The sequence below is a fragment of the Dipteris shenzhenensis genome, chromosome 1, assembly GCF_047967505.1.
Source record: "Dipteris shenzhenensis isolate YYH24624 ecotype China chromosome 1, Dip_SZ_1.0, whole genome shotgun sequence".
Classification (NCBI taxonomy): Eukaryota; Viridiplantae; Streptophyta; class Polypodiopsida; order Gleicheniales; family Dipteridaceae; genus Dipteris; species Dipteris shenzhenensis.
This window is the reverse complement of record NC_141596.1, coordinates 41,595,777-41,610,829: the sequence shown is the minus strand read 5'-3', so window position 1 is coordinate 41,610,829 and position 15,053 is coordinate 41,595,777. Positions and strand designations below refer to the sequence as shown.

Below are 15,053 nucleotides of genomic sequence, written 5' to 3'. Positions count from 1 at the left end.
TGCAGTTCTAGAGCATCACCTCCTACCCTTTGTATTTTGCATGTCCTATGCTCTAATCTAGTTGGTAACAGGCAAGAGGGCTATGTGCCTAAGTGTTTCTAGAGCATCCACTGGGAAGACAATGGGTTCCCGTGCGCGCTAAATTGGCCAAAGGGTTTGAAGTTAATTCTGTATGCCCACTATGCGATAGAGCAATAGAATCGGTAGTCCATCTAATGTGGAGATGTACTCTGGTTTGCCATGTCTGGATACGAATAGAAGCAGACGTGAGAAAGAGTGGCCTGATGGGGAGGTTTCATCTGGGTCAAAATTGGAGAATGGGTCTTTTGGGTGACCTGACAGGAGTCACATCCAGTGTCAGTGCGTGCTGGCCATACATCGGGCCTCAGTCCTATTGGGGGTATGGAATTTTCGCGACCAGATTGTCTTTGGGAGGAAAGGGATGGTAGGGTTTAGGGATGATGCCCTGGGGGGATGGGATGGGTGAAACACCTTGTAATAGACACAGCCAAAGTGCTAGAGCTATCAGATCCAGTTGTGAGCTAGGCACTGACAGCCATGGCGAGCAGTTTCTAAGTTCTACCATCGAGTAGGTTCCCATCCGCTTCTTAGCGTGGGCCTAGGGCTTCGACCCAACTAGAGGTCAAGTTTTGTACTACTAGGGTCTGGTTTATTTTCCAGGGACTCACCCCCCCCCCCCCACAATACAAGTCGGCAGTTTTTTTCATTTTAAAAAAAAAAGTGTTTCTAGAGCATCACCTCCTACCCTTTGTAATTTAGAGTGGGAATATTATATATACAATATAATATTTGAATTCCGGACCCTTTTTGCTTTAAAAAAGAGTAGATTTACTTGATTGGAAGTTCTGTTGAAATTTTCAGAAACATTGGACGGTCGGAGACGTCACCCATGATGCAACAGGCTGATATTGGTGAAGCTGTGAGTGTCCGTGCGAGGTGAACAAACGCGATGCGCAATGGTCGATGGAAATCCGAATTTTTGGATAGTAGCTCGTCTTAAGATTCGTTTTGCACCATAGTGACTGCAAATCGCAATGCTGCATCCAAATGCCAGGCACGAGGCGACAAACGAAGCAGCTTGTGACTCGTCACCCACAGGCAGAATCCACCGCAAGTTTCAATGCACATACATCAAGCGAAGCAGAAACCATCACACATCTGTACAAGCGACAAGCCGTCCAAGCAGGCAGATCGCATGCCACAAAGGCGATGATCTCATCTCGACGGGAGCTTTATACCTGCATCGTTGCTTTATTCTTTCAATATATTTGGAGTCTTTAAGGCCGTTGTACGAGGGGTCATGCAATTCTTCAGCCGCAGCGACGGTAAGGATTTGGAACTTGGGACCCATGGAAGCCATTTGCAAGTTTTCATGTCGGGATCCTTTCTTGAGTCGTGAATCTTCGAAGTTCGGATCAATCTGAACGATCAGATCGGTAAAGAAAGATCAAACGACCTTGAGGCTTGGAGAAACCGAAGCTTCAATCAAGGGAAGCTTGCTGTCTTCGTTCGTGTTAGTGGGCGATTTGTTGGGATTAGATATATGACCAGTGGGATCCAAATGTCAACGTGTAGCAGGTTGTGCAGTTGGGGATATGAAAGGAAGGACGAGAATGTGCTTAGTCAGAAAAGACATTTGTCAATCACTCTAAGGAGACTTTCGTCCTGATAAATTATAAAACTCAATATGTGTAATAGAGACTTGGAGAGGGGCACCTTAGAGCGCTTCGTAGTGGCTCTCGCCACTACAAACCATGTCTCTTAGAGGGCTTCCCCACATTCAGGCTAGAGGTGGAATGCGAGTAGGTGGGTTGTTGCTCAACCATAACAGTGCAGTGTCCTCGTGCAATCACCACCTAAGCGGGAAATAGCACCTTCTTCCACCTCCCCAGCACGTTGTAGTCCATCTCCTTAAACCATAGAGCCATACTCAAAGTGAAGAATTAAATGCGGGATTGATAACCCGTGCCCTACTCTTCCAATCCAACATTGGAATACTGGGTTCGAATCCTTCAAAATCCCCTGGCCGGGCTAGCATTTGACCGGCAAGGATTCTTACTCTCCCAACCCTTCTCTTGCATGGGGACATGAAGATTTCCTACCAGAAGTACTAGGAGAGCACTACTGGCCGACACGGGGAGGCCCTCTCACACAGCTCAGTTTGAGGTTTGCTAGCATAGCACTAGAATGCCCAAGCATTGTGATTCCCTGAAAACCTTGATCTCTTCCATGTGGCATGCCATTGGATGACACATCTTACAATATTCCTCTAGGCCTCATTAATGCTACTCTTAAGCCTCCATGGGGACCTATTAGCTCTATGTGACCTGCAAAGTGCTGTAGAAGGCAATACTGAGAGCCAAATGGCAAGTGATGATTGGTTGGAGGAGAAATGGCACACAAATGCTCAAATCTACACCCTCCAAAATGGAGGTGCCAATTTGAACATCAATAGCACTCTAAAAATGAGTCAAACTTTGGGCCAACCTCCAAAACTAGCCACCAACTCCGGGGCTTGTGTGCACTAAGCCTTAAACACTAGCCCTTCAGGGTGGCTACCTATGTTCAAATCCCTTCCAAAGCTTTTTCCAAGGCTATGCCTACGTGGTTTTTTTCTTTTATTTAGATGTGGAGACCTATGTCCATGCCGCCCTTCACACAAAGCAAGAGATAAGGCTTTATGTTGATCGACGGTAGAAATGAAAAATCATTTGGTCAATTTTGGCAAGCATGAATCCTAATTTTTGGCTAGAGTTTTGTGTTGAAATATACTCTCTATCAGTTTTATTTTTTAATTAAATAAAAAGCTATGTATTTATTACCAAAAAAAAGAAGTGGATGTTGCAATAAGAGTCACTTGGAAGGTACTTACCATCAAGAATCTTTTTTGAGAAAATAATTAAGAAATATATTTATTTATAAAAAATGAAGGCGCAACCCTACAAAAGCTTTTAAAGGAAAAATGGAAACATTACTGAAAAGCCTCGAAAGTCTTGAGTAGCATTGTGCCATGCGGGTCGTCGTTGTTGGCTCTCCATTTGTGCCCTTTGTTGTGCCAATTGAATTCACATTTGCCTGGCATCTTCTTGTCCTCTGGCCCATTCTTCTAATCTACGTCTTTTGCGCTCCTGTTCTTCTGGTCTACTTTCTGGCTCTTGAGGTGCCTCGAGCTGACTCTGAGGATTGGATTGCTCCTTGTGACCTTTTTCGTCGTCATCTGTTTGCTCATTGGTTTTTGTCCTCTTCTCCTCCTCCTCCTCCTACTGCCTCCTCTTTCTTCTCTCTTCGATCATTGCATTGCATACATCGGGAGGGATTGGGAGCTTTTTTCTGGAATCAATCGGTCTTCCAATCTACTTTGTTCTTGCCATGTTAGTGATGGTGGAGCTATGGGAAATGTGACGGTAGGAAGGAATGTACTAGTATGAGAGAGTACTAGCGGTACTGAGAAAATGAAGGTATTTGCATATATATAGGGGTATATTTATTTTGTGCATCATTATTAGTTAGCCCCCCCCCCCTCTTCCCCCTTTACCCCCCCTCAACCCCTCCTCCCCCCCCCCCTATTTGTCATCGTCCCCTCGGGGGTTAACCTCACAAAATTTTAGTGTACCACGTGCATTGTAAAGAAGTGATGTTTATCAAAAATTTGACTTAGTTCATTAAAACATTGGGTTTTTTCGGAAAAAATTACATAAAGAGGAGGGGTGTTTGTTTTGGGGAAAAAAACTTATTTAAGGGGTTTTTGAAATTCCCCTTGAACTCCTGTGATGTCGCTCCCCCAACCTTTTCTCATCGCCTGCCCTTGTTGGGTCCACAAGTACAAAATTCAATGCTTGTTTTAAAAAAAAGGAGCCAATTAATCAAATGTCCACAAGAAATATTGAAGTGCAATTTTAATTAACATCAAAGTACATTTGGTTTAGCAATCCAATGCTTTCCAACACGAATTCTGGTTGCTATCCAACTATGTTTTTGGGAAGCTTGCGAAGATATCCATGAATGCCTTCTTTTACTCGTTTGAGTTCGACGAACTGCTTGGGCTAACTTCGTTTGCAAAGCTTTATTCCTTGCATAGGAGGACCCGACTATACCACGATAGAACCACTCGAACATCTCATGAAGAGCATTACTTCCATTAATCCCCCCTCCATGTCACGTACTCTTGAAATAAGCACCTTGAGCTCTATAATGAGACTTTTCCATCCCTTGGGCACTCCAAGCATTCAAGAAACCATAGACCATGAGCATAAAGAATGTGCTGCATACATAGAAAAAACACATGAGGTAAACAAGAATAAATTGATTGCAATTAAAATTTTAAAAATAGCAAAGACTAAACACACCATGTAGTGAGTAATGTGTGATTCACCCCATCCATCTACCATGGCTTCAATGAACTCTTTCACGATGACTTTACATAGTTGCACATCATCATCGTCTATGGAAGGCTTCCTCAATATCTTTACCGGAGTATCCAATTCTTTCTAAACACGTATTCTCAAGGTTCTGACATGAGGATCAGCTTCCAAATGAGTCATGCAATCACATAACTTTTTCCAATAATTCCAATGCAAATTTAATCGATGTTTTCCATGATTGGACAAAAACCTTCGTGCCTTAGAGCCTCCCATGGACACTTTATTTGGAAGATTTCCTAAATTTCTTTGACCCTTGCTATACATGATGCCGCTCTCTCCTCCAGTTTCATATTCCATGCATATACAATGTGCAAGTAAAGCAATTTATCAATGAGCCGCATCTCCGCATGTAACACATAGAAATGCACTCTTTATAATGGAATGTTTAAAATTGGATCCCAATTTTTATCGTTCTGATCTCTGTTGGGTGCAGCATCCTGATTGCAGCTCATTACTCCATTGCTCCAATACATCCGTTTGTTAGCCTCATCATCTGTGATGTCATTCATTACATCTTTAGCATTCCCAAAGTCTTTTCCTCTTTTTACTTGCTCTTTCCCTCTATGTATTCCTATGTTACTACCTCGAGTTTGGTGTGAGTGCATACAATAAAGACATGGATATGTCGCATTTGCACTCAATTCCGTTCCAAACATACACTTCAATGTCTTGAGATCTCTTGCCATGTGCCATTCAACTTTAAATGATCCGAACCCTTCAACTTGAAGCAACTCTCCTTTCGTTTGCGCATCTATGACACTTGGAGTTAGAGATCTATCAAATACCCAGGATCAAAATTCTCCTTGCGAGACTGATACATCCCCACCAATTTGGCTTTGTGGCAGGTAGGAACATACATGATGCAATGTTGAATGCCTTGATGGCTGTGGATTATGCTTTGTCATGCAATGCAAAACTAATTATGCTTAATTTGGATTTGGAGAAGGCTTATGATAGGGTAAGCTGGGAATTTGTGCTAAGATGCTTGGATGCACTTGGGTTTGGGAACGGCTTTTACAGGCTAGTAAATATGCTCTTTTCTAATGCCTAGGCAATTATGTCAATAAGTGGGTACCACTCTCAGAAGTTCTCTCTGTAAAGATCTATACGAAAAGGATGCCCGCTGGCACCCTTGCTTTTTGCCATAGTCATGGAGCCTTTACTGGTACAGATTGATCGACACCTAAACAGCGGGAGCATTAACGGTATTAGAATGCCAGATGGGGCATCATTCTACTCGCAATTCTTTGCTGATGACAACACCAATTTTTTGGCTGGAAATGAGGGAATGTAGGCAAATTTCTCGACATTGTTAATTAATTTGCTGCTCTTTCTAACTCAAGAGTCAACAAGGACAAGTCTACAGCCCTCTGGCTTGACTCGGATAGAATACCAGACTAGGCAAGCAACTTTGAGTTCAAATGGATTCCCAAGGGCCAAGTGATAAGATGTCTTGGATGCCCATTGGGGATAGGAGTGTCCCTAAAAGAAAATTTTGAATGGGTAGTCCAGAGAATTAAAGAGAAATTTGATAGATGGGCTGGAAAGCCTCTATCGCTAGCGGGCAGAGTAACTATCGCTAAGCACATGTTGGAGTCTCAACCATGGTCTACATGCTGTCTGTGTTACCTTTCTCCAAATCAAACCTAAAAAGAGTGGACAGATGCATTTCGAACTTCGTGTGGGAGGGTAGGTGGCATGCCATGAGATGGGAGTTGATGACAACACCTAAAGAGGCTGGGGGACTTAGTCTAACTGATATCAAAGAAAAGAACAATATTTGATGCAGTAAATGGCTTCTACAGCTAGGTTGCAACCAACCTTGGGCAGTCATTGCAAGGTATTTTATATGCTCAAATGCCCCAAAAGGGATCAGCTACCCGTGGCAGGACGTGATTCTATCAGAATTCCCTATTAAGACCCCACATTCAAAGATACTCACAAGGCTAATTCAGATAAGGGCTACACTTGGAGAGGGTGATAGTGGACTTGCGCTTCTCAAGAGCCACCCACAAATGGCAGCTAGGCTGTTTAGAAAAGGGCTCCAAACCTTTTATCAGATAAGGGACCCAGGAGGTAGAAAATGGCTACAGCTTATAAACATTGAACAGAGATATGGATTGGCAGCTCGTGAGGGACAGGTTGTAAGAATCTTATTGAGTAAGATCAAAGATGAATGGCCAACTAGCCAGTATATGCAAGAGGAAGTGAGCTTTAGGATTTCAAGGACACTGACTCTCTAAGTGCCCCTTTGGCTGCTAGCACGCAATGGAAATTCCATGCCTCGGGTGACAGCTTGGAAGTCTGGGCTGCAAGGCTTTGAAGGGTATGGAGGGCCACCCCCTCTTTTAAACTAAATCTTCTAATGTGGAGAGTGATTATTGGGAAAATGCCTATGAGGGCAAGGATTGCTAAATGGAATCCAAACGTTGCTCCAGTATGCTTATTCTGCAAGATAGGAAATGAGACTCATATGCACCTCTTTTGGGATTACTTCTGCACAAAAGAGATTTGGAGGCAGATCAGCCTAAGCCTTGCTAAGGTTCAGATTCACTTGAAGATCAAATGGAAAATGGCTCTTTTTGGAGACAAGGGCAGCATGACTAACCCTTTACATGAACTCTAGCAGTTGATTAGAGGTTTTGTGATCATGCATGTGTGGAAGCAGAGAAACAACTTGGTTCACTGCAGACCTCATCACGGAAGAGTGCTCGCTGTGGTCATAATAGAGGAAGTTAAAAGAGCGGTTCAGTTTTTTGGGGAAAAAAATGAGAACCTTAGGATGATAGGGAGAATATGGAACTGAGATTCTTGCTCTTCTTCTTTACTTTGTATACTTTTCTATTTTCTTTTCTTTAATGGAATGTTACTGACTCTTTTACCGCAAAAAAAAAAAGAATAAGTGTGTCTCTTTAGGAAGTTCAAACGTGGCAAGCCACCAAATGTGCTTTTCCGATTGCACACTAAAAGCTTCCCTAATTTCCTTATCTTTGGCATGTCCGAGGGCTTGATTCATCAAAGTAATACTAACCCTCTCCAACTTGTGGCCTTTTACAACCTCACACTCATCCAATTTGATAACGAATACTAACTTTCCTTCACAATATCTGAAAGATTAAAGATTTACATGATTAGAAAAGATTTCATTAAAAATTCGAGCTCTCTAAATAATATAATTTTAACATACCCCATGCTTTCATGTTGTAAAACTCCACCATTGCATCTTGGACCCTACGTACATTTAAAAAAACAAAATTATGCTCTGTGTACTCAAAGGTTCTTGGTCCTTGCTTTGCCCCTTTGGTAGTTGGTCCTCCTTTCTTTTTACTATGTTGGACATTTGTTTTGTTTATGCCTTCCAACGTCATGCTTTCTGAGATGTGTATAAATCCACCCAACAAATCTTGAACAGCAGAATTTGTTTCTTTCCTTGCATTTCTAACGTATACTGGTCTCGGCAATAGAGGGTTCTTAATGCCTTGACCTCGAAGTGCATTTACGAAGACATTATACACAGCTAAGTACCCTTGCCAACTACTAATGCCAGCAGCATCACATGCATGGACAACTTTCGATGGATCTACAAGATTCTCTAAATTAGTTGCAACCTCTTGTAATATTGCATGTTCTTTCTTCTTCATTACACTCTTTACGGCACAAAGTTTGTCAGAGGAATTTCTCCCAATAACCTCCTCCATAAAATTTCTGCAGAAATCATGATAACATTAGAAAAATAAATGACTCATTTGTAAGTAATGCTTCATAATTACAAAATAGTCCAAATGTGCATACCTTGTAGGTTTCACTCTATGTTTCCTTGCTATGCCAAGCTCTCCATTGGTTGCATAGGCTTGATCCTATGCTTGTAACCTAGAGGGGTTCTTTTTATCCTTTCTAGTCTCCTAGTCAAAGTAGCAAGCTCTTGTTGGATACACCAAGCCTTTTTCAACAGCTTGTTCTTCTCATCTCTATTAATCTTGTGATTGTCTCTTGTGACCTCTCTTTTGCAATTTCTGAGTTGGCAAGTTTTTTTTATTCTTGGGTTAGTTGTTCTTGGAGGTTATGCACGGTATCTCTAAGTATCTATGTCTCTCCTTCCATTCTCAACAAGTGAACCTTCGCAAAGTGTGCTTCAGCATTGGAATGGCCGATGCGTTTACAATATCCTAGTAAGCCTTGAAGACCATCACCTACGTATTGAATCAAACTCGTCACATTTTCAAACAAAGGTGGAGCACCTGTCAAAGGATCCACTGGATAGAGTCCACCAACACTCCATAAGTCGACATGCTTTGTTTCTTGTTGTCGTAATTGACCTAATGTATCTTTGCCGGCAACCTTGTGGCCATAACATTGACGAGTTGTGGCATACTCGCAACTTCGATGTGCAAAGTGCTTTTTCGTGGCTTGTTGGTGCGATCTTTCAATGGAGCCATGAGAGGGATTTAGAAATAAGGCCTTGGATCAGTTCAAAGAATAGAATAGCATCAATGGAAACAAGTTTGGGACAATGGAAAGATATAATAGGATCAATGGAAGCAAGTTTGGGACAAAATGATGAGAAGAAATTGGATTTGGGTGTTGCAAAGTGCTTACGATAGAAGGAGTATGAATGTGGGATTGGAAGATGAATACGGTGAGAAAGAGTAGGATTTAGATGTTGAAAAGTGATTTGGGTGCATAGGCATGGTTTGGGGGAAAGTTTTGAAGAGTTTTAAGCCATTTTGGACACTTTTGAAAATTTTCAAATTTTTGAGCTAGGGTGTACCCACGAGATACTTTTTGGGAATGTGGACCACCTAAAGGTTGTTAAGAGAGTTAACTTTTTGAGAGTGGGGGGGCCCTCCAACTCAGAGAGGGAGGTGCACTTTTGGGGACCACCAAGGACCTAGGGAGATGTACTTTTTTGTCCCCATATGGGGTGACAGGATCCTTTGTAAGCCTTATTAGTTCTTAATCCATTTCGCTAATCCACTCCTTATGAGGCCCTTTTTTAGTCCAAAATTCCCTTAATGGATAACATCCTATCAGCCCATGTTTTCAACTATACATTCATGTCCACTTGATGACCTTCAATCAATCTGAGATACCTCACAAAGCCATTTGCAAGAAGATTAGGGTGAGAAATATTTTCATCCTTCACTCAATACATGAATTCCTTCATTGTTTTCTCCTCATTCCATCCAAGAAAAACTTCAATGGACAATCTCCTATACAAGGCCACGTAGTCCTAGCTTGAATTCTTGCTTTCTCATCGCTCGAAGGCTCGTCGATGTTCACGGTCTCATTAACTTCCACCAATAATGTAGAAGCTATTTGTCCTCGAGCACCTCTTGGATCTATTGGACCCAAAGTTTGCCTTACATTAGTCGTGTCCCTTCTTATGGAAGTCCATTTTCTACCATATTCATGGCCACTCGCACAATCCTCCCACCTTTGCACCGAATCCTTACTCAAGTGAGACCATTGCACCCATCCATCAAAAGGTTGATGGAAAAGCTTGTTATCCTTCAGTAGAGAATTATTAAACTTGAAAGGAATTTGCCCCCTCCATGCACTAGCTAAAATTCTAACCAGGTTGATGATCAAGAAGAGCCGTACCATACACAATGCTACCTTCAAAGGGCTCGCTACCACCACCGTAAACCTAACACACATGAAAATGATCTAGCCTCACAACGCTAATACCGATCCACTTTCTTTTGCTAGACCATGTAAAGGAAGACAAGAACTAAAGAATCTAGCTTCGAGGAATCCACAAAGTTGCAATTTCCAACCCAATTTTCCCACATATCGTTCTCAACTTGGAGCATGTCTTTGATCTCATGTGATCTATGAGCTTGACTCAAACTCATGTTACAATCCCCATCAAGAGAAACTTGTTTGACCCTCAAGCACATCTTGCAAGTGCTAACTCATCGCCCATAGATAATTATCACCATCCTTCTAGTGTGCTTCTTTGTCAAACTCAATGTGGCTTACTTTAAACCCCTACCTTATAAGTTTGTATGGATTGAATTTGATCTTGCCTCTATTAGGTGATGATCTTAGTGTTCAATTTGCCTAGGAGAGGGAGGGTGAACTTTGCTTTCTTTGATTGGCTTCTCTTCCAAAAGTTTCCTCATTTGAGATACGTTCTTGCCCTAACAATGTATTGAAAGTTGAATCTCTGTCTTGCGGAATGATTAAAATGTAAGATATTTTCGTGCCCTAATTATGTACTGGAAGGTGAAATCTCTGTCTTGCCGAATGATTAAAATGTTCAAACATATAATAAGTGGAGAAAAAAGAAAAAGTATAGAAGAAATGACCCACAGCGTTCTTCAGCAAGCAGATGCGCAGCAGCCAACAATCAAGTGATAAAGCTTTATTTCCACGGGAAAAAAATAAAATCAGATGCAAGCAGCATCTTGGGTGACGGAAATTGAATGGATCTTGTGATAGTGTGATTTTGAGTGAGGTGAATGCAAAGTCTTTTCAAGGTCGCTATTACAGGAAACGACGAGGAACAGCGAACGGCCACTAACAACAGATAAGGATAGCAGTTGTCCAATGGCGAGTTATTATATGGATTGATTCGAATGCGAGATGGGCGATGGATGGGGGAGGCGATGGTTCGCGAATCTCGGGATCAAAGTAAAAGTACGATTTGAAAGTGAGGAAGCAATTTGAAGGGAAACGTTCAAAACGTTCAAAAACAAATGGAAACTCTGAAAGCGTCATCAAGAATAGGACCCCCCGGGCTCCCAACCTCTAAATATCAGCACGAGCTCTGTGGGTAGTCTTTAGTGGGAATCACCTGAGCTCCCTTCAATTCTAACGTTCCAAAAAGGCTTGCTTCCGTGGCAGCCGCCTTTGCCGCCCATGTCAGCAACATCTGTGACGTGGCGCAGCGCCTGCCGCCCACGTCAGCGCCCCTGGGAGCTTTCCGTGGCGTGGCGCGGCGTGTGATGCCCACGTCACAGCCAGATGGACGCTGTCTCTGACGTGTCGTACGTTGCAAGCGCCTCCGTGGCATCGTCACTCACAAAGCAGAGGTTCCTTTAAAGCCTTTCCTTGTCCTTTGTTTCCTTGCTTTGCATTTCTCTGTCTCTCTCTCCCTCGCGCTCTGTCTGTCTGTCTCTTGGAATCCGAGCTTCTCGACCGCAGCTGCTCGCCCAAGGAGTCGCCGACTCGCCCTGCCTTAAGTAGACCGCACGAACGTTCCACCGATGATTATCTCTGCTCCTCATCTCCCCCGCCCGTGCCTGTAGTTACCCACAAGAGGCCAGGGCGATTATGCACGGTCGAGGATCGATCGTTGCATAATAAAGCGAGCGAGGGTACCCAAGCGAGCAAGGTGTTGGAGTTGGGCATCTTCCATTTGTTGCGAGGAGGAGGAGAACTCGTCCCCGGTGTGCAACTCTCGAGGGGATTGATCATTGAAGCAGGGCAGGGTTGCCATCGTGCATTTGTTGCGAGAGGAGGAAAGCTGTGCAAGCCAGGCAATTCTCTCGACCGTGGACAGGGTGGGAAAAAGCCAATCGCTCGGGTGCAAGCCAGGTAGCGCTGCATCGGGGGGTGGGGGAGGGGGGGCGTTATCAGAATAGGCGTTGGTGCGATTCCGGCGATTGCGGGAGCGGATGGGGCGGTGAAAGTCTATTTGCGAAGAAGCTGGTTTGCGAAGGGAGGCGATTGAGGAGGAAGTGGGGGAGGAGGAAACGGAGGTGGCGAGGGTGAAGGGAAGCGATGGCGATGGCGAGGGCGAGGGGGAGGGGGAAGGCTGGGAGCTACGGTTACGGGTAAAGGCAGAGGAAGAAGGGGGGGGCGATATTGGCCACATGGGCGGAGGCGGCGGCGATATTGGCCACATGGTCGAAGGCGGCGTAGGCACGCGCGGCGCGTGTGGAATTTGGGTGGAAAGTAGGTGAGAACATGGGCTTCGTGTGGCCACCTTCCCCCACTTCTTCTTCTTCCTCCTGCTCCGCCGCCATGCTCCTGGCGCATCTCCGCCCAACTCCGCCACCCTCCTTCCTCCCCATCCCGCCCTTCTCCTCCCCCCCTTCCTTCGATCCCCTCGCTGCCTCCTTCCGCCCCAGCATCGCCGTCATCATCGGCGTCCTCACCACCATGTTCTCCCTCACCTTCCTCCTCCTCCTCTACGCCAAGCACTGTAAGCGTACCGGCGCTGGTATCTTCGCAGCTAATTCCTCGCCCCAGGATCAGCTCATCATCCCCCCCCCCGCCCTCCTCCGTGGCCGCAACTCCGGCGTCGATCGCTCCCTCGTCGAGGCCCTCCCCATGTTCTCCTTCGCCTCCCTCCACGGCCTCAAAGACGGCCTCGAATGCGCCGTCTGCTTGTGCCGGTTTGAGAAGTCCGACACCTTGCGCCTCCTGCCCAAGTGCAAGCATGGCTTCCATCTCGAATGCGTGGATACTTGGCTGGAGAATCACTCGACGTGCCCGCTGTGCCGGCACAAGGTGGAGGCGGAGGACGTGCTGATGGTGGAGGAATTCTTCCCTGGGTTCACTGGCCCGAAAGGAGCTGCTGAGGAGCGGACGAACTCGCAGCAACAACAGCAGCAGACGCCCAGGAACTCCATTGGAGGAGCCTCGGCATCCTCTGCAAGGAATTCGAGCGAAGTAGGGATCGAGAGGATGCAGCAGCTGTTCGTTCAGAGGGAAAGCGAGCTCGGGAGCTCGCCCAGTTTCAAGATGGGGCGCAATTCGAACAGCACCAGCAGGAAGGAGGGTGGGGTTAGCAGGTCAGGGAGCGCAAGGAAGGATGGCAATTGCGGAAGTGGACGGAAGGATTCGCTTCTGCTTGCAGATTCGCTCTCAATTGAGGACGAGGAGCAGCTAGCTCACCGTCTTGGGCACCGGATCATCGTATCGGATGTTGTCTTTCAGCATCGTTGGAGCGATTTCATGGCTTCCGACGTGCTTTTCTTGAGCTCTCACAAGCTCTTCCAGCAGTCCGAGCGTCTTTCCACCAGGCAAATCGACCGTCCGCGCACGTCTTGTTCCACGGTCGATGCCCCTGCTACCTCAAAGTTTGATCTTCCTCGGTTATCTTCTTCGAGGATCGAACCACCTCGCCTCTCTGCTTACTCCAGGAATGAACCTGCTCGTCTCTCGTACTCTCGGATCAACGACGCAGGATCCCCTCGTCTTTCAGTCTCCAAAAGCCAGAAACCAAGATCGAGCGACGTCGGCCCGTCGATAATTTCCAATGTAGGTACGACGATCGATTTAGAGATGGGCAGTACGGAGTGGAGTGCGCCACGTCGCTCCAGCAGCAGCAGCGGCAGGCCGAGCCCGATCAAGGGAGGAAGCAGGGTGGAGGGAGAAACCAAGAGTGCGTTGGAGAGGCAAGCGAGTCTACTAAAGAGAGCATTGACGATAGGGAGGCAAGGTGGGGATGCGAAGTTGCTGATGCCGTCATATCAGAGGTCGAGGTCGGAGGTGATGGGAATGGAGAGGTATATGGATAAGGAAGAGGAGGGAGAGGGGGATGAGAAGGCGAAGAGATGGTTTTCGATAGCGAAGAAGACGATCAACTGGTGGAAGGGGAGCGAAACGAGCAAGGCAAAGGGAGAGGAGGTGCCCAAACATTGACGAATTGGTGAGCTTGAAGGCGGAAGGCTATGGCGATTGTTTGAAGGTGAATTAAACAGAAGGCTCTGGCGATTGTGAAACAGGCAATGCAGAAGAGATGAAGGTCCAATATTAGAACTGCTGAAGGTGCAACAACGAGCTGCTCAAACAGGCAACGCAGAAGAGATGAAGGTCCATGCTCAAACTGGCAATGCAGAAGAGATTAAGGTCCCTTAGAGCTTCTGAACGTGAAACAAAGAGTATATTAGAGCTGTTGCAACAGGCAATGCAGCAGAGATTAAGGTCCATTAGAGTGGAACAAAGAGCGGTGCAACAGGCAATGCAGAACAGATTAAGGTCCATTGTAGCTGCTCAAGGTGCAACAAACAGTGCCTGTGCATGATCAACAGAAAATTGAGCAGACTGTCTCTCTGTGTCTAATCCAAGGTTGCTTTGCTCCCTCCCTAGCTGATCTTTGTGCACGTGCTTTCTTATCCCTCTTCTTTTGGGCTCCCATGTATCAAGCATTTCATCCTTTGTTTCTCTGCCCACATCCTTTTGAGTACTCCCACCTCATATTCGAAGGTGCTAGCAAGCTTTACTTAGATTCAAAGGTTGCACCCTTTTTAGATTCACTCTATACGTTCTTATATAAAAAATTTCTCAAGGGCTCAAGTGCCCTTTCACATAGTAAGTCTCTAGACTTCAAACTGTTTTCCCATGTTATCACAGCTCCTTGTGGTTTACCATGAAAGCTCCCTCTTAAACTTTGAATATTTCACCTTTAAATTTTCTTTCTATGAAACTTTACATATGCTAAGCCCTAACCCTAATGAGTGATCTTAAATTCCATTTTGTATTAGTGTGCATTGAAATGTTTTAAAGGTTTTTCATGAACATGCATGACAAAGTGATAATATTGGATAATAAATTAGTATTGTCATTGTTCATGGGAATTCTCTCAATTTTAATGCATGGAGTTCAAAATTGTGTATTTAAGAAATATATAAAGTGTTTTGATAGGCAATGAAGCTT

General features: G+C 45.0%; 1 protein-coding gene across 1 annotated transcript; it reads left to right on the top strand.

The window, feature by feature from the left end:
- Positions 1 to 11,529: 11,529 nt before the first annotated feature.
- On the top strand, positions 11,530 to 14,757 carry LOC147905849 (RING-H2 finger protein ATL43-like). The gene has a single exon (XM_087375120.1). The coding sequence runs from the start codon at positions 12,357 to 12,359 to the stop codon at positions 14,037 to 14,039; it is 1,683 nt and encodes a 560-aa protein (XP_087231246.1). The 5' UTR covers positions 11,530 to 12,356; the 3' UTR covers positions 14,040 to 14,757.
- Positions 14,758 to 15,053: the final 296 nt, after the last annotated feature.